Source organism: Gobius niger (genome assembly GCF_951799975.1).
Source record: "Gobius niger genome assembly, chromosome: 22".
In the NCBI taxonomy this organism is placed as follows: Eukaryota; Metazoa; Chordata; class Actinopteri; order Gobiiformes; family Gobiidae; genus Gobius; species Gobius niger.
Window position 1 is genome coordinate 4,942,194 of NC_136873.1, and position 20,599 is coordinate 4,962,792.

The window sequence follows — 20,599 nt, forward strand, 5'->3', positions numbered from 1 at the left end:
AATATATTTGTAATAAAAAAACACATGTGGTGGTACACACATCCACTGGTTAACCAATCACCGCTATATCATCCATCTCTATATTAGGGGTGCATCTTACCTTCGGCCCACCTTTTTCGCCTTTGACGTCCCGTAGCTAGGCCGGGGGACGGAGCTACTCGCCAACCCAGCGCACAAGGCTTCTAATGAACCGAACCAGAGCTAAGATCGGGCCCAAAAAAATCAACCCCAATCAAGGAAGGGTCGAGAAGGAACGCACGAGGAACCCAGCAGCGTTCCTCCGGGCCGTACCCCTCCCAGTCAACCAGATATTGACAACCCCGGCCACGTCGCCGAACATCCAGCCTGGCAGGAGGGCACAAAGGGCTTACATGGACTGGCATAAGCTGGGAAACAATGCTCTCAATAATGAAAGGATCAATGCAACAAGGCGATCGCTTTCTGGACTCAGTTCTTGACGGAATATCCTTAGAAGAGAGTCAAACGTTCTGACCTGGGGTGTAGAGCGGTGACGGAATACGGTCAGCAATGTGGCGATTTCGGTCCGCTGTACGATTCAGAGCTTCTCGAGTGTCCCGCCATGATCTTGCGACATTGACGGAGGTGAGCTGGGAACAACGGAGGCAAGTATCCAAGAGAACATTAGAACGGAGACAAGCCAGAAGAGGGGCAAGGTAAGAAGTTGCGCGCATACTCAACCCAAGGCAAGTAAGAGCGTATAGGGCTGACTCCAGATCTTGGTTGGCCCTCTCCGTTTGCCCATTGGTTTTTGAGGATGGAATCCAGAAGAAAGGCTCACCTTGGCTCCAAATGCATTACAAAAAGACTTCCAGACCCGAGAGACGAATTGGGGACCTCTGTCGGAAACTAGTGTTGCTTGAGAAGAGATTAAATATGTCCTTAATGGTAGAACAATACAGGTAAAAATAGAACGTAGATTCTCCAAAATGGTGTCCCCCAAGGATCTGTCATTACATTAAATAAAGCAGGACTAATGACAGATCCTTGGGGGACTAATGACAGGTCCCCCAAGGATCTGTCATTAGTCCTGCTTTATTTAATGTAATGATAAAGAAGTGGACTGAAGTGCAAAGGCATTTCAGTCCATCAGGCATGACAAAGCAATTCACATACATACATTGTCCTCAGTCTTCATATATTGTTGTAATACAGTTACATGGAAGCTTTACAAATTAGAATGACACATATTCAGAGACATCCTCACAGAGTAAGTAGGTGTTATTGTTTGAGTCTTTCAACAGTTTCAAAGAAGCAAAGTGTTCCCTCAGTTCAATTTTAAACACCATGCCATTTACTTTTATGAATATGGTATTTACCCATAATTGTTATAATATTATAAATTCTAAAAAGTTCCTTCGGAAGGTTTTCATTCCCAAAAATAATTTGCTCTAACTTTAATTGTGTCATTTTCTTATTTTTTGTTTTCAGCCAATTCATTTCATGACATCTTGCCAGAAACTTTTTATCGCTGAGAGAAAAATAAATGTTCAATAGTTTCATCTTCCTGGGAACAAAACAAACATGGCTCCACCTCAAAACCAAATCTCTTTTAAGCATTGCTGCTGCTGAATAATAACCATTTGCATTTTTTTTTATTGCATTTCTTTGATAGGAGATATTGGCAATTTCTTGAATTTGATATATTTGTTATTTTGTCATCATAGTGCCTTATTTTTACATTTTGGTCAAAATCATGAAATAGTTCACCTTTGAATATTTTACTAATATAATTATTGTTACACTTTTTGGAATTTGGTTTAGATGCAGTTTAGGCACATTTATTTGACTTTGGAATAATGTAAATAGTTTTGTATCAACTTTAATAGGGCTATTGGTAATGCTTTACACATCTTATTATAATCTTATTGTAATAAGATCTTGTTATAATGTTATTATATTGTTATTATAATAAGAAATTCAAGAATCTAAAGTAAAGTGAAGTGATTCTATTGAACAGTAGAGGGCAGCACTACGCTTTGTTAGCGAACAGCCTGCCGTAAACCATTCGAAGAAGAACCGGAAGTGACGTCAGAAGCAGCAGGTCCTGTCACACACGCGCAGGGCGGCTGCGCACAGAGCAGATGCTAACGCGCTAACCCTGGTCAGAGCTAAAAACACGGGCTGGACCTGAGCTCCTGTATCTTCATATCTGACCTCGCACAGCCCCACCGGGTCCTCACACTGGTCTTACGGAGCCGTTGACTTCACAATGGTCGGTGTCAAAGTGATCGGCAGCGACCCGGACTTCCAGCCCGAGCTGGCGGCGGCCGGCTCCAGGCTCGCCGTGGTGAAGTTCACAATGGCCGGGTAAGTGCGGAGCGGCTCCCAAGGCCCTGCTGTCAGGATGTGCCCAGGCTTTTAATCAAATAACTCTCTCATGGAACCTGCTGTCACTAATATTCGGTCTAAACATGTCTAATGTGTCATTATATAAACTCTCTTGTCTCTGCGTGGGGTTTGGAGCTCAGTGGCTAATGCTAGCCGGGTTTAGGATGACACACCATGGCATGACATAGCAATATTACAGGGTGTATAGGGCCGAGCTACAGTGTCCAAAATACATGTCAGTACTATAACTTTAAGTATTCTGAGTTGTTATGGCTTGAAACACGTTTGTTTAAAAGGGCAGGACATTTGTATTGGTTATTTTCTGCTGTTTTCTGCTATATGTTTTATTGCGTTGTATCTTTTTACTCTCAGTGGTTTTGTTTATTTGTTTACAGTCACTGTTTTTAACTGTAATGTAATAGGCTATTGCTGCTACTACTGATGATGACGATGATTTTTTTCCACTTGAAAATATAAGCCAAGGAATAAACTAGCAAGTATTGTTGTAACTGTTTTGTAACTGAAGAGCCCAGAAGATAATATTGAGGTGAAAACCATCGTAGAAATGTGTCTGGTCCTTTTAAACTGTTGATATTTTGAGCTGGTTTATTGTTAATACCATACCATACCATACCAACTTTATTTATAAAGCACTTTAAAAACTGTACAATACCTCTGTTATCACAGGACATAGCCACATGAAATACAACTGGGCACAAAGTTTGGCTCCTTCTCTGTCAGCACACATGAACTAAGATTTATTTTCCAACTTTATTAAAATGGTGGTGTCAGTACAAGCTGTCCCTATCAATTATTATTATTATTACTCATCAAATTAGAATGTTGTGAATGCAACCTACAAAGTAAGAGCTGTCACCAGTGTTATCATTGCCATATCGCCCTGCTCTGCTGCTGCATTTATTATAAAAATACATCCTCCAAGTCACAAAAAAGCAATGAAACAGAATATATTGGCAGCTCTCACTCCTGTTCAGCCACTCTGAAGAGACGTCCTGTTTAGTTCTGCTCCTAAAGCAAAGGCTGGACTTAAACAGAGCCAGTGGGAGAATGTATTTAGGATTAACTTGCTTTGCCTCTGTTCTTTGCCAGGTGCCGACCCTGTGTAATAATCTCGCCTGCCTTCACCACGCTGAGCAACAAGTACCCGCAGGTTGTGTTCCTGGAGGTGGACGTGCACGTGTGTCCGGTAAATGTTCTCCCACAAAGAGTCCTTTTATGCAGCACCGGTCTCTTCTAGGGCTGTGCAATTAATCGAAATTCGATTACGATTTCGATTACAACAGTTAACGATTACAAAATTAGCATAATCGCAAAAAATCGATTATAATTGGGTTTTTTTCAATTTTATTTTTAATTTTATTTTTTTAATTCACATTTTTTTGTCTAATTTTTAATTTTTGGATTTTTGTCACTTTTTTGATGGATTTTTGTCATTTTTCTACTGGATTTTTGTCACTTTTTTGATGGATTTTTGTCTTTTTTTGATGGATTTTTGTCACTTTTTTGATGGATTTTTGTCTTTTTTTTTTGGATGGATTTTTGTCACTTTTTTGATGGATTTTTGTCTTTTTGATGGATTTTTGTCACTTTTTTGATGGATTTTTGTCTTTTTTTGATGGATTTTTGTCACTTTTTTGATGGATTTTTGTCATTTTTTTGATGGATTTTTGTCACTTTTTTGATGGATTTTTGTCTTTTTTTTAATGTTTTTTTGTCACTTTTTTGATGTTTTTTTGTCGTTTTTTAAATGTTTTTTTGTCGTTTTTTTGATGTTTTTTTGTCGTTTTTTTGATGTTTTTTTGTCGTTTTTTTGATGGATTTTTGTCACTTTTTTGATGGATTTTTTTAAAGGCAACAAATAATCGTTTGAATAATCGTGATTTCAATTATGACAAAAAGCATCGTGATTATTATTTTTTCAATAATCGAGCAGCCCTAGTCTCTTCCCTCTCTTATTTCTAACATCAGTCCTTTGTGTCTGTGTGGCGCGTAGAGCACGGCAGCGGCCAACAACATTTCGGCCACTCCCACGTTCCTGTTCTTCAGGAACCGCGTGCGACTGGACCAGTACCAGGGCGCGGACGCCAACGGGCTGGAGGAGAAGATCCGGCAGCACACGGAGAACGACCCGGGCAACAACGAGGACTCCGACATTCCCAAAGGATACGTACGTCCACTGTTCATCTGCCTCGCATTGTTCGTTCAATCTCCACGCTCCACACGCTGTACTGATTCCACGTGTTTGTGTGTGTTTGCAGATGGACTTGATGCCGTTTGTGAGCAAAGCCGGCTGCGAGTGTCTGAACGAGAGCGACGACTGCGGCTTTGATAACTGTCTGAGCAAAGACGGGTCCTTCCTGGAGTCGGACTGCGATGAACAGGTCAGCATGAGGCTCACTGACGCCAAACACACTCCTCACTCGATCTGACGAAATGTGCAAAAGGTGTATTAGTACTTTCGAGAGGCACACTACAAAAAGTAAATATCAAGCATTGGCTTAAATGACTGGAACTGAGGAAATGTATCTTGTTTTGAGCGGTTTTCACTCATTTAGACACTTTTCCTGATCGGACCAAGTTTGCTTTGCTTGTTTGAGGACATTTCAGACCAGTTCTAGGGTAAATCTCGCTTGAAATAAGAAAGTCAAATTGCCAATGAGATAACAACAGTTTTCTTACCCCATTATATAGGCCTGTGTAGCACCTCATTTGAAATTTATTTTTTGTTTGAATTTTTGTCACATTTTTGGTTGAGTTTTTATCACATTTTTGTTGAATTTTTATCACATTTTTGTCACATCTTTGTCATTTTTTTGGTGAATTTTTGTCACATTTTTGTTGAATTTTTGTCACATTTTTGGTTGAGTTTTTGTCACATTTTTGGTGAATTTTTGTCACATTTTTGTTGAATTTTTGTCACATTTTTGTTGAATTTTTGTCACTTTTTTGTTAAATTTTTGTCACTTTTTGGTTGAGTTTTTATCACATTTTTGTCACTTTTTTGTTGAATTTTTGTCACTTTTTGGTTGAGTTTTTATCACATTTTTGTTGAATTTTTGTCACTTTTTGGTTGAGTTTTTATCACATTTTTGTCAAAGAAAATGACCTGAAATAAGGACGAAATGTATCGAAACGAGTTAGAAACATCTCAGAACAAGTGAAATAATCTAGGACAAATGCCCAACAACTTCTTAACGAGTCAAAACAGCTCAAATTTGGATAATTATGCTCAAATTGAGATGTTTATACTGATCTAGTTAAATACTTTTTGCAGTGTGAGTCTTTAATTTAGGGATTTTACAAGCTGAGCCATAATAATCAAAATGATAACAAATAAAGGCTATACATATCTCACTTCGCATGCAGTGAGTCAATCATATATTAGTTTGAAGCTGCCCTTTCGTCAGTATGTGGAGTAGTGAACTCTGCTCTGCTCCGCCACAACCCTAGTCTGGAAAAATCCGGAGTCTGGACCAGTGAGCGGACATATTTTGTGAAGTGAGGAAGCAGAGAACTGAATTGTGCCTTCACAGAACCAACATTTGCAGAGCAGATATTCGTGTTGTATGCGCACAGAACAAAGATTTGCTTGAACAGATAATATTTTTCTTTGCTATGCTTGCAACATTTCTACTGCACGCACCCAATAAATAGACACTAATTCACAATGTGGTTCTGTTACACATCAACACGTGTTTCGAAACTACATATTTCATGGACTTGCGTGTGCTTGATGTTATTCCCAGGTTGATATCGGTGCTGATGTGTCTGTTGTGTTGTTGCAGTTGCTGATCACCATTGCCTTCAGTCAGCCGGTCAAGCTCTTCTCCATGAAGCTGCAGTCCGCAGAGCTCGGTGAGTCTCCACTTAAGTTTGACAAACCCAACCATGACGCTCCAGCCATTAAGAGCTCAAAAAAGACAGTATGTTCACTTAAAGCATTACTAAGTAACGTGTTTACCTTAATAAATCCTCTCCGTAGTCCCTGTGGGGGTAATACAAGTGTTTATGGGATGATTGGAGGGTCTTTCATCGCCCCCTGGTGTCTCTGGCCAGAAAACCATGTTTGCAACTTGACTGTCACCGGACCGGAGCCACCAATACACACTAATGGAATCACGAAGAAGAAGCTAACATGCTAACGGGCAAAGCTAACTGCGGGCTAACGTCACTTTAAACAGTATTTACAGCCAAGTTTGAGTGAAAAAAAATATTTCTATTGAATAATTGGATGTACAATATGTCAGCGTAGTATTACTCTCCAAGACAATAAGTTAAAAAAATCGCAACTTGCTACGACACCTGCAGTTGCGCTTATGGCCTCTAGGGGCAAGAGTTAGTTAGTACTGCTTTAAGATGAGAAACATTGATCAATGTTGAGATTTTTGGCTAATTTTTAGTGATGGGACTTATGGCTCATTGAAGGGAGCCGTTCACTCGAAAAAAAAAGAAAGTAAATACCCTCCGAATGGATGTTGTTTTAATGAAAATGTGACTATTTCAAACAACCTAACATCGATATTACCCTCTGTGGGGTTTGAGCTCCTTGTGGGGCGGCAGTAGCAGCGGTGGAGGTGGAGGCACTGGGCACGGTTTTGTTGCTTCGGAGGCGGCCAAGAGCGGAGTGAGCTGAGGGAACAGGTGGAAGATGTGAGTGTCGGGGCTCCTGTAGCCGCCTTGTCACTCACGGACCCTGCGTGACTTTTTCTCTCCCATGGCCCGGGAGAGAGAGCTGGCGCTGGAAGCATTCAGACGGTGGTGCATTCACAAACTGTCCCTCTGCCACTCCTCTCTCTGATCCACTCCAGCAGTGACAAAACAAGCATGCACAACTAAAGTAACGCACCTCAAAATAAAATAATAATACAAAAATCGTTCAAAAGAGCCGGATCGTTCGCGACCGACACATCACTACTAATTTTCTCCCTTAAAGCAGTACACAGTAACTCTTCCCCCTAGAGGCCATAAGCGCAACTGCAGGTGTCGTAGCAAGTTACAATTTTTTAATTTATTAATTGTCTTGGAGAGTAAATACTACGCTGACAGGAAAGGCGAAGGGAGAGAGGGTTACTGTGCATCCAATTATACAGCGGAAATATTTATTTTCACTCAAACTTGGCTGTAAATACTGTTTAAAGTGACGTTAGCCCGCAGTTAGCTTTGTCCGTTAGCATGTTAGCTTCTTCTTCGTGAATACATTAGTGTGTATTGGTGGCTCCGGTCCGGTGGCAGTCAAGTTGCAAACATGGTTTCCTGGCCAGAGACACCAGGGGGAGATGAAAGACCCTCCAATCATCCCATAAACACTTGTATCACCCCCACAGGGACTACGGAGAGGATCTATTAAGGTAAACACGTTACTTAGTACTGCTTTAACATCTTAACAATGCTTATTTTTAGGACATTTCGTCGCCAGCGATTTCCAATAAATCTAATAAATGTAGTTTTGTTTCATCTTCATTTTTTTTTTACACGAAAGAGTCTTAAAGTCTTTCATTTTTAGAAACTTTGCTTCTGCGGAAAAAAGTCAACTCACTGTTTCAAAGGTGCCGCCTCTAAAACTACTGAATGAACAATATGTCCGCCTCCTGTACCCTCTCTCCTTTCTGGGCAATGTTTCAGTCAAAATAAAAAGGATTGGAGCCTTGTCGGATGCTTTCAGGGCCGTTCTAAATACATATGCACCATCATCTTTTCTGCACGTTAAATGATGGTGCCTGCGAGTACTCGGTGCACCTCCTCCTCCGCCGCTGATGCCCCGTGTCTGTGCCCCCGCAGCCCAGGCGCCCAAAGCGGTGAAGCTGTTCATCAACCTGCCGCGCTCCATGGACTTCGACGACGCGGAGCACAGCGAGGCCACGCAGAGCCTGGAGCTGTCCGAGGACGACCTGAAGGACGAGGGCATCATCCCCTTACGCTATGTCAAGTTCCAGAACGTGCAGAGCGTCACGGTGAGACCGGCCAACACAATCCAGTATTACTTATTACGGTGTGGTTTTTGAGTATTCCACAGTGTAAGTCACAGGGGACAGATTCAAGTCTTCATATGCACTTTGGAAAGGTTCATTTGGTCTTAGCATATTTTAATGTAGAAAATGCAATGTACGTTTTTCTTTCCTAAGTTTTGTCTAGTTTTAGTTGACACATGATGAGGTACACTGCAGAAAGTACCCTACTAAAACAAGGGAAAAAATCTTAAAATAAGTGTTGTTTTAAGGAATAAATTCTGCCAATGGGGTCAGCATTTTTTTCTTGCTAAGAATTCTTATTTCTAGAATATTTTTCTCATCATAAAACAAGAAAGAAACACTAAATTTAAGCAAATCTATTATAGAAAACGCTATCTCAATGGCCGCCGCCTGGGCGCCGCCATGTTTATTTCCCATACCGACTTTGAAGCTAAGCAGGGACGGGCCTGGTTAGGACTGGGATGGGAGACCGTTTGGGAACACCAGGAAGCCGCGGTGCTGCTGTCCGAGGACAACCCACCGTCACAAAAACGCGAGTGCACGAGATCTGACTGCCGTGCGTGTGCGCGCATTCTACCAGGGCGATGTGTGTGTGCGCGCGCGTATGTGTGTGTGCGCGTGTGCGCGTCCGTGCGTGTATGTGTGCGCGCGTGCATCCAAACAGGGCTGTGTGCGCGTGCGTGCGTGCGTGCGTGTGTGTGTGTGTGTGTGTGTGTGTGTGTGTGTGTGTGTGTGCGTGCGCAGGCGTGTATGTGTGTGCGCGCGCGCATCCAAACAGGGCGCTGTGTGCCATCGTCACTCACCCTAAACTGCAGCTGTAGACGCTCCGCACAGGTACAGGTACATCCTCCAAAACACATCTGCGTGTCTTTGTTTAAGTCTCTCCTGCCCAAAACCTGCTCCAACACGAGCCTCTAATCAAACGCGCTGCTCCGACTGATTTATCCTCCGTGTGATTGAAAGCGAAAATGAAACTACAACTTCACGAGCGCATGGCCTGCACTGCGTAGTTTTTTTTCTTTTTTTTTACTTTGCTGCTGGATCATTTGTTTCTATTTTGCTTTCACGTATTCAGCCCAGAGGTACATTTTATTCTAAAGCAGCTTTGAAAGCATTGCCAATTTTATTGTAAGGTTATAAATACTGTCTAACAACGATCATTAGGCTATTTCAGTTCAAAACCTACTCATTATTTGTTTTATTGCACACTACCGTGATGCACCAAACCACGGGTCCTGCACCGTGACCCAAACCGTTAGAGCTGAACCCCTAATATTTATCCATAATTATTCCACTGTCTCTTGAATTCTATTCCCTGAGTTTAGCATATAACATAGCATATTGTCGTTGTAGTTAATAAGAAAGGAGCACGGGTGCATCAAACTCTCCAATTGCAGTTTGTTTGAAATTATTTTCTGCCTTCATTATTTTAAACATTTGTCGTGGCCATAGTTTTTGGAATGGGTTGGGAACCACTGTTCTACAGCTGAACTGTGTGACGGCTTGGACATTTCTTTGTAATCACTCATAATCTCAGAATATCAAATGTGGAGACTAGCGAGGCCCGGCCAAAGGCCGGGTCTCAGCTAGTAAAAAGCTAGAATTAAGCAAAATGTCCTCAGAAAATGGAATAATTTAAGGAAAACATTATTATTTAGTGAAATATTTTACTTAAATGTTGCTTGATTTAAGTAAAATGTTCTAAATTACACACATTTTTGAGCAAAATGTTCTTAATAAATACTAATATTTAAGGAAAGTATTTCCCGGAGACCTGTCTCCATGATGTGGAGCCAGGCTGATGGTCAGAATCACCTGCTGGAGGATTCACCTATTGTACATGTTTTTAGTGGCAGACATGGGGAGAACATGCTCCTCACAGAAAGGCCCCGTCCTGGTGGGAATCGAACCCAGGACCTTCGAGCTGTGAAGCTGAGGCTCTAACCGCTGTGCCACCGAGCCGCCCACTTTAAAGAATGGAATGTATTTTCTATCTGTGAGAAGCAGTTCTTAAATCAACAGTTGTTGTTGATCTTAGTTTTTCTTAAAATAAGAAAAAATATTCTTTGTCTAAAGCTGAAGAAGATTCAAAAAGTTTTTCTTTCTTGTTACAAGAAAAATTTGCATGTTTTTTAGTAAATTTATCTGAACAAGAAATGGCTAGATTTTATTTCCTAAAATAAGATTTTTTTTCTCAAGAAAACTTTGCAGGTAAAACATTATTACTTTTTAGGGGAAAAATAAGAACTTATTTCTTAAAGTAAGACATTTTTACTTGCTTAGAATCCACTTTTTGCAGTGTGTGACGAGCTTGGAAACCGCTGTTTACAGAGTGGATAACACAGTTAGCATCGCTTTGTCACTTTTTTACTTCATTGGAGTCTTTCCCCATCGCAACTTTGTGCTTTCAGAGGCAACTGTCACTCGTCAGTAGATTGGAAGGATACTCGCACGTTAGTACATCCATGGCTACATCCTTAGCGTCCCTTCTTTTTAGTTTTTATTTCCTTCAGGGCCGGATTTAAGTAAAATGGGCCCCGGGGCTAAAGTGTTTTCAGTCCCTCCCATATACACTACAAAAAGTAAATATCAAGCATTGGCTTAAATGACTTGAAATGAGGAAATGTATCTTGTTTTGAGCGGTTTTCACTCATTTAGACACTTTTCCTGATCGGACCAAGTTTACTTTGCTTGTTTGAGGACATTTCAGACCAGTTCTAGGGTAAATCTCGCTTAAAATAAGAAAAATGACCAATTTTCTTACCCCATTGGCAAAGAAAATGACCTGAAATAAGGACGAAACGTATCGAAACGAGTCAGAAATGTGCAGTCTGGAGCCGTGCCTCTGTCTCCGCTGCTCACGTAGATGTTCACGCTGTTTTTTTGTTTCCTCCTTTCCCCCCAGATGTTTGTCAAGTCCAATCAAGGGGACGAGGAGACCACCAAAATCAACTACCTGACGTTTATCGGGACTCCGGTCCAGGCCACCAACATGAACGACTTCAAGCGGGTACGGACCGTTGGTTTTCCATATCACCCATAAAAGTCTAGCTTCACTTCTGTCGAGAACTTTTACAGATTTCCACTGCGATGTTACTCCTCAGAGGCGTAGGACGACCAGGGAGGGCTCGTTTGAAAGCTTGGAATCTCTAGTTTCTGACACGGGAGAAAACAAGTCTTGTATCATTTAAAGCTACGTGCGAAAGTCAGAAAACTGGTGGACGAGGGGCCTTTCCCAAACCGTTCCCTTCCCCCTTCCCCGACCCCCTTCCACTCAGTCCTCAGTATCGTGACACACAATCATAAGTTCAGCTGATGATACTTTTAAATGAAAAGAATTTGCAGTTTGGGTGACTCTCTTCTTTTCATTTTGATTCAGTCGACGAAAATTTTAGTCTGATACAGTTTACAACTTTTGATTTAGTTTTAGTCTCAGTTTGGTCAGAAAAATATAATACTGATGAAAGTTAGTGTACAGTGTTTTTCCCCACAAATGTTTTTCATTAAAAATACACTTTTAAAGGAGGACAAAAACAACTTTTCTTCCATGACTAGAAAAAACGCCTGAACCGACCACATTTCCTCTAGTTTGGCTTTACCCAAACCTAAAAATAAAAGCATCAAAATGGCGACAAAGACGAAAACGCAGCGACAACGAAGCTTTTACATTTGGATTTAGATAGAACTGGAGTAAATGTGCTTGGTTTCAGGCGGGAGTTAAGAGGACAGAGATAAATACTTACAGAAATACTTAGTCCATTACAACATAAACACTTTACATTAAATTAAATGAGATGCCTGATCAATCCTACTAACTTTACACCGTATTCTGAAATGCACAGGATTCTTGAGGATTCTTTCATGCGATAATGCTCTCAATGATCACTGTGAATGTGTGTTTTCGTGCAGGTCGTGGGGAAGAAGGGCGAGAGCCATTGATGACGAGCGCAGAAGTGCCAAGAGTTGTGCCGGGGCGACGGGATGAATTTTTCTTTTTTTTGCTCCTCTGCTGATTTCTCTGTAAATAAAGTCCACATTTTTCCATAAGCGCGAGTGCGGGGAGTTCCTCTGTTTCTCTCGACACTAAAGCACTTTGCCTGTAAAAGCTCCATGACCGGCTTCAGCGGCGCCGCGGGAGACGGGGGGGGGGGCGGGGCTAAGGCACGGCGTAAGGTCTTTAAAACACATATAGGAACCGGACGTGTGGGAAACTGGATGGTGCTGCGCTTGTGTGATAGTAGAATTAGCTTCATTCAGCCTCTGACAAAGGAGTAGGTGTAGTTACACGAGTGGCCACTGGGGGTCACTGCAGGGCTGGTGGGTGAACACTGGGGACGCTTTTCTTTTCTCGAACAAAGACCGGATCCCTCTGAACTCTCTCCACTCAAGGGTTGGGTCTTGATTAGGCATCGGGGTAGATGTTTTGTAGGACAATTAATCTTTTATTATATTGTGATTATTATTTAGCCTCTTAACTCCCAGCTGGACGGATCCCATTTTCTCCAGTTTGGCTTTACCCGAATTAAAAAGATTCTTGGGGAAAAAGGATCAAAAATGTGACAAAAATTCAACAAAAATGTGACAAAAATTCCACAAAAATGTGACAAAATTTCAACAAAAATGTGACAAAATTTCGACAAAAATGTGACAAAAATTCAACATAAATGTGACAAAAATTCAACAAAAATGTGACAAAATTCAACATAAATGTGACAAACGTTCAACAAAAATATGACAAAAATGTGACAAAAATTCCACAAAAATTCCACAAAAATGTGACAAAAATTCAACAAAAATGTGACAAAAATTCCACAAAAATGTGACAAAAATTCAACAAAAATATGACAAAAATTCCACAAAAATGTGACAAAAATTCCACAAAAATGTGACAAAAATGTAACAAAAAGTGACAAAAATTCCACAAAAATGTGACAAAAATTCCACAAAAATGTGACAAAAATTCCACAAAAATGTGACAAAAATTCAACAAAAATGTGACAAAAATTCCACAAAAATGTGGTAAAAATTTAACAAAAATGTGACAAAAATTCAACAAAAATGTGACAAAAATTCAAAGAAAAAAAACAACACACAAACACAGCAACAATGCGAGGAAAAAGATCAGTTTTGTGGGTCTTAGCTTTCAAATGAGGTGTTACACAGCCAAAAGAGGACAGAATGCATTTGGTTTAGGCGGGTGGCAAGAGTTAACCAAGGATTACTGAGAACCAGTCCCAAATCTCTCTTCTACTCCTTCCCCTTCACCCTTAACCCTCACCCTTAAAACGGAGGCCCAGAGTCAGCGCTGAAAAGACACAAATGCCTTCACATTATTCAGCAACTACAGCAAACACACGGAGATGATTTAGTTTTTTGTGATTGTCAATTGGAACACGTTTAACCCCTTAACTCCCACCTCAACCGAGCACATTTTCTCCAGTTTGGCTTTACCCCAGTCCAAAAGCTTCGGAAAAAAGCTGTGAAAATAGCAACAAAACTGAGACTAAAACAATGATGGAAATGTGACAAAAAAGTGAGAAAACATTGACAAAAAAGAGACGAAAAATTAATGAAAAAGTGGCAAAAATGTCACAAGAAATTGAGAAAAAAATGTATGAAACAATGACAAAAATGTAACAAAAAATGACAAAAATTAGATAAAAAATTGGCGAAAAAATGACAAAAATGTGACACAAAAATGACAAAAATGTGACACAAAAATGACAAAAATGTGACACAAAAATGACAAAAATTTGACACAAAAATGACAAAAATTTGACCAAAAAATTACAAAAATGTGACACAAAAATGACAAAAATTTGACACAAAAATGTGACACAAAAATGACAAAAATTTGACAAAAAAATGACAAAAATTTGATAAAAAAAATTACAAAAATTTGATAAAAAATGGAAGAAAAAAATTACAAAAAATTTACAAAAATAGGACAAAATGTGATTTAAAAAATTGCAAAAATGTGACAAAATGTAGCAAAAAATTACAAAAAATGTATAAAAAATTGGTGAAAAAATGACAAAAATGTGACACAAAAATGACAAAAATGTGATAAAAATTTGACAAAAAAATGATAAAAATTTGACAAAAAAATTGATAAAAAATGGACGAAAAAAAATTACAAAAAAATGACCAAAATGTGACAAAATGTGACAAAAAAATGACAAAAATGTGATACAAATTTGACACAAAAATAACAAAAATTATCTTTAAAAATCTTATCTTAAAAAATGACTAAAAAATACAAAAAAATGACTAAAAAGGTACAAAAATGAGTTGAATACCCAACAAAAAAATTATGGAAAAAAGATCTTCTCGGTTCAGGCGGGAGTTAAGAGGTTAAAAGACAGAACATTTCAAAATCAAACCCTCTCGTATCTATAGCAGGGGTCAGTAAGTTTGCTTAGTGGAGGGCCCAAAGTAAAGCACCACCTTCTACAAATGCGTGTACTATAGGGCCAGGACTTTTTTCAATTAATACCGATTCATTCATCACATACGGTTTAATGCCATTGAAAATATGAATTGATATTAATCACACTTTACTTTAGCAGCACAGACACTTTTTCTCTTTCCTTTTTCCTGCAGACGTTGCTTAGGGACGAACACGGCGTAAAGCCAAAAACAACTTTACTGTTTCACTTGTTTATTCACACAGTGCACACAATAAATCAAACCGGTTTTGTGTTTGAAATGATCACACAGGCCTCACGTTTCCACTTCACATAAGTTCAAATGGCGGAAATTACAATACAAATACAAATACAAGGAACCATCTAAAATATACCTCTAAAAATGAATGCAGCCCCTAAATAGATGATGCTTAAATATAACATATGATAATAAATTATTTGCGTTTAATTAATTATAAAGGCCATAATTAGTCCAGTACAGTACATTTGGTGTTCTGATCTATGACTTGTTAATGATATCTTCAAAATCATCTTGAGGGCCAGAGGGTCTATGCTGGAGGGCCGGATTTAGCTCCACCCCTGCTCTATAGCACGTCGTTTTAACATGAAAACAAGAAGACGGTGCCTCAGCTTTGATATTTAAACATTTGAAAATGTAATAATAATAATAATAATCTATAATATAACACGCAAGCGCGAGTAGGGCGGGGCTAAGCTCCATAAGGGCGACCATGTTTATTTCCCAGAAATCCGAGGGCGACCCGGCGTCACAACAACGCGAGTGCATGACATCTGACTGCCGTGCGTGTGCGCGCATCCAAACAGGGCGGCGTGTCATCGTCACTCACCTCTGAACTGCAGCTGTAGACGCTCCGCACAGGTACAGTGACATCCTCCAAAACACATCTGCGTGTCTTTGTTTAAGTTTCTCCTGCAGTGACCGAGGCTGTGGTTCTTTATGGACCCAGTGCTGCGTAATGTCAGAGGCGCAGACAAATGCGTGAGATCCAATCCTGGCCGTATTCCGTCTCCAAAGCTTTGTCTCCGAAAAAAAGTAGAAGAAGAAGAAGAAGATCTTTATTTATATAGCGCCTTTCACAGACATATAGTCACAAAGCGCTTTACATGAGACAATTGTACATTCACTCCATACTCGGTGGTGGAAAGCTACGTTTGTAGCTTCAGTTTCCCCTGGGGGAGACTGACAGAGGCGCTTTCGCGACTACACACGTCTGCGCCAACAGACCCTCTGACACCACCATACATTCACTCACACATCGTTCATCCTGGCCTATTGTGCATGTTTTTAGTGGTAGGGGAAACCGGAGTGCCCGGAGGAAACCTATGCAGACAAGGGGAGAACATGCAAACTCCACACAGAAAGGCCCCGTCCCTGGTGGGAATCGAACCCGGACCTTCTAGCTGTGAAGCGAGAGCACTAACCGCTGCGCTACCGTGCCGCTACCGTGGGCAAAACATTGCCCAAAACCTGCTCAAACACGAGCCTCTTATCACACGCGCTGCTCCGACTGCTTCAGCCTCCATGTGTGGAAAACGAAAATGAAACTACCACTTAACGAGCGCATGGCCTGCACTGCGATGCTTTTTTTTTTTTTTTTTTTTACTTTGCTGCTGTACCATTTGTTTTCTATTTTGCTTTCACGTATTGTGAGCCCAGAGGTACATTTTATTAACTTTGAACGCATTGCCAATTGTATTCTACGGTTATAAATACTGTCTAACAACGATCATTAGGCTATTTCATTTCAAAACCAACTTATTATTTTTTTGATCGTACACTACCGTGATGCACCATACCACAGGTCCTGCACCGTGAACCAAACCGTTAGAACTAATATTTATCCAGAATTATTCCACTGTCTCTTGAATCCTGTTCCCCCGAGTTTAGCGAAAATATTGTCGTTGTAGTTTATAAGACAGGAGTACGGGTGCATCAAACACTCCAATTGCAGATTGTTTGAAATTATTTTTAGCTTTCATTCTTCATACATTTGTAGTGGCCATAGTTTTTGGAATGGGTTGGGAACCACTGGTCTACTTAGTGCGGGTCTACAGCTGTACTGAGTGACGGGTTAAAGGGACTATACTGGACATTTCATTGTAATAACTCATAATCTCAGAATATCACATGGAGACTAGCGAGGGTCTCGGCTAGTAATTTAATAAATGCAAAGAGCCGGTGAAAATCCTGACTGGGGCTCCTCCTGCTGGCAGCTATAGGAATAATTTTCTTCAAAATCTTCCAGGTTGGACGTATCGATAATGCTGGATTATTGGGTTTGAACAATGTATCCGGGAAGTGCAGAACGAAGAGGAAAAGGCTCAATGTAACAGCTTTGTCCGAGGATTACTCCAAACTGTGTGAAATGTGAAATACTTCTCCAGGTTTGTCTTTGACCAGGGAACAACGTTAACCTGAAAATAGACGATTTTAGATAATATTTCCACTTTAAATTCAGGTCTAAGCCTATAATCATTACTCATGGATTTCTAACCTGGTTTTTAGCTTTTATAGAGAGAGGCGAATGACACATTTTCCTTTTTTTTTGGCCTAAGACAATGCTTTCAGTTTTGTCTTTTGAGTTTAGCCGGAGTCGAAAGTTTGTACAGTATCTTGCACAGTGTTTGTTTTCAAACAACATTGTTCTATTTTAGGGATCCACACAGTCCACATTTCTACAGACGCCTGATGAGTCACATTTTAGATGCGCGTTAGGCACAATTTGGAGACACTTAGGTGATGTAGTTTATGAAAAGGAAACTCAAGTCTTGTGTATAATATATCATATAGAAATATCTCAGCTTAATGGAGTAGTTCTCAATTATAAAACGTGCCTCATCTTGAATTAACACAGGCCCTATACATGTAAATCCTTTTTATCTATTAATCTATTTTCCTTTTTCTTTTATTTAGACAAAACACAAACCACAACAACATATCACCACGTAAGTAGATACAAAACATAAAAAAAACAAAAAGAGAGACAACAGTAATAGTACATGTTAGAGTCAACTCAGTTCCATTCAGAGATCGAGATCAGAAACATGCAGGTCAATGGGGATTAAGACAAAACGTTTTTCCTCACAAAGGTATGTTGTAAATGCAGCAATTTGTAAAAGAATAAGCCTGATGCGTCACAATCGTCACATTCTGACTGAATATATAAAAAAAAAATAGGTATAGTCAGGGGCGGACTGGCCATATGTCCATTCTGGAAGATCACAGAAGGGCCACTGGCTCTTGGGCCACCGGTCTAAATGTTCTCCTTAACCTCTTAAACCCCCGCCTTAACCGAGCTTTACCCAAATCGAAGAGCTTTAAAGCAAAGCATCGAAATGGCAACGAGTGAGCCAGAAAAGCAACAAAAATGTGACAAAAAAGTGATTAAGACGTGACGAAAACATGACAACAAAGCATTGAAATAAGCAATGAAAAACCGACAAAAAAACTGACGAAAACACAACAAAAAGTCACTAAAAAGTAATGAAAAAACAACAAAAACATGCTGCAACAATGTAACAAAAGGGTACAATCACTTTTGTATGTCTTAGCTTTCAAATGAGGCGCTATGCTGTTGCTCTCCATCCATCCATCCATCCATCCATCCATCCATCCAAATCCATCCATCCATCCCAATCCATCCATCCGTCCAACCATCCAAATCCATCCATCCATCCCAATCCATCCATCCGTCCAACCATCCAAATCCATCCATCCCAATCCATCCATCCATCCATCCAAATCCATCCAAATCCATCCCAATCCATCCATCCATCCAAATCCATCCAAATCCATCCCAATCCATCCATCCAAATCCATCCATCCATCCAAATCCATCCAAATCCATCCCAATCCATCCATCCCAATCCCATCCATCCATCCCAATCCATCCATCCATCCAAATCCATCCAAATCCATCCAAATCCATCCATCCATCCATCCATCCACCCATCCATCCATCCATCCATCCACCCACCCATCCATCCACCCACCCATCCATCATCCATCCATCCATCCATCCACCCACCCACCCACCCACCCATCCATCCACCCACCCACCCACCCAAACCACCCACCCACCCATCCATCCATCCATCCCAATCCATCCCAATCCATCCATCCATCCATCCATCCATCCATGGAACACCTCCTACCATTATAGGTATGTAAAAGTAACCAAATACAGTCTAAACTCCAAACCTGGTGCCAGTATAAGAAAAGACAAAGAAGCCAAGGCGCTCTTCACTCATCAGAGTTCTCTCATTACGTTCTTTTGAAAAGCTTTTTATTTCAAAAAGGCCCCTCAAAGGAGCCGTCTGCACCCAGAGAAGCACAACAACAACTAAATAAAACCCACAGCACAACATCCTTTTTTTTTGGTGAACGGTTCGAAACCAGATCTCAATTGTGAAAAGAGCCGGATCTTTTTTTTCCCAGTCAATTTTACCCAGAACTCCCCCAAACAAACACAAGAATCGGCCCAACGACGGAGCAGGCGGCACAAGTTTATCAATCTTGTCCTAGATTGTCTGAGTTTTCTGGCTGCTGTTATTCAAAACTGATATTAAAAAGAGCCAGTCTTTTGAACGGCTCTTTGCAATGAGCAGATGCAAAAGACTCAGCTCCCAGTAAAGAGCCATAAATCCCATCCAGCAGGCAACTAGGGCTGCACAATACATCGCGAAAAATATCGTATCGCGTTATTAGCTGATGCTATATCCGTATCGCGAGAAGCCACGATACATCGCAACATCACCATAGCCTTCATCTGACTGAGATCGACCCATTTTTTTTGCAAGTCACGTGTAAAAGTTCTGTTTTAGTTTAACATTTACTAGCTTTGTTAAGTTCTACCCTTGTTTTGGTCCTCATGGGGTGTTTTTTTTAAGTCTTTTGACACAATTTGCTGAAAAAATGGAGCATATCGTGTTTAGTGAAATACCGTTCTGTCTTGAGCACTATTTTACTCTGTCTTGAGCACTATTTTTAAGCCTTGTTTTGACTCGCTCTGTCTTGAGCACTATTTCACTCTGTCTTGAGTCCTATTTTTAAGTCTTGTTTTGACTCACTCTGTCTTGAGCACTATTTCACTCTGTCTTAAGCACTATTTTTAAGTCTTGTTTTGACTCACTCTGTCTTAAGCACTATTTTTAAGTCTTGTTTTGACTCACTCTGTCCTGACACTATTTTTAAGCCTTGTTTTGACTCGCTCTGTCTTGAGCACTATTTCACTCTGTCTTGAGCACTATTTTTAAGTCTTGTTTTGACTCACTCTGTCTTAAGCACTATTTTTAAGTCTTGTTTTGACTCACTCTGTCTTGAGCACTATTTCATTCTGTCTTGAGCACTATTTTGTCTTGGTTCTTTCCCCATCATGGCGCAGGTGTGTTAATTGCAGGGCAAGGGATTGGGCTATCAGAGTCATGTGTAGAGGCGTCATGGTAAGGAGGAAGTATAAAACAATTAGGGAACAGAGCAAACCAAACAAAACCTAACTATAACCAAACAGGAAAAACATCTGCCATTCCATACTCACTCCCCCATCTCTATCCGCCGTCGTGGGCCTAGTGTAACGTATATAAAACCCCATCAGCAGAGCCGGAGAGCCATCAGTCCACTGTGTCCTCACGATGTTTGGCCCGCTGCCACGTTGCCATGGAGACCGGCCACGTGCGGAGACAGAACCGCGGCGCAAAGTCCTCCACGAAATGAGCTGTCGACGAAAGGACGGCCCGAAAACCCGCGCCATGACATCCTCGCAGGATCAAAACGCCACAAGACTGACTTATTTATGAATGCAGATGTCTCCT

The 20,599-nt window shown here is 40.6% G+C and overlaps 1 protein-coding gene across 1 annotated transcript; it reads left to right on the plus strand.

Annotated features, from left to right (window-relative positions):
- The first annotated feature begins 2,048 nt into the window (after nt 1-2,048).
- Nucleotides 2,049-12,386, plus strand: txnl1 (thioredoxin-like 1). The gene is made up of 8 exons (XM_079581286.1): nt 2,049-2,328; nt 3,460-3,556; nt 4,364-4,537; nt 4,629-4,751; nt 6,156-6,225; nt 8,149-8,321; nt 11,245-11,349; nt 12,249-12,386. Exons 1-8 carry the CDS (start codon nt 2,231-2,233, stop codon nt 12,276-12,278), a joined length of 870 nt encoding a protein of 289 aa, XP_079437412.1. The 5' UTR covers nt 2,049-2,230; the 3' UTR covers nt 12,279-12,386.
- The last annotated feature ends 8,213 nt before the right edge of the window (nt 12,387-20,599 follow it).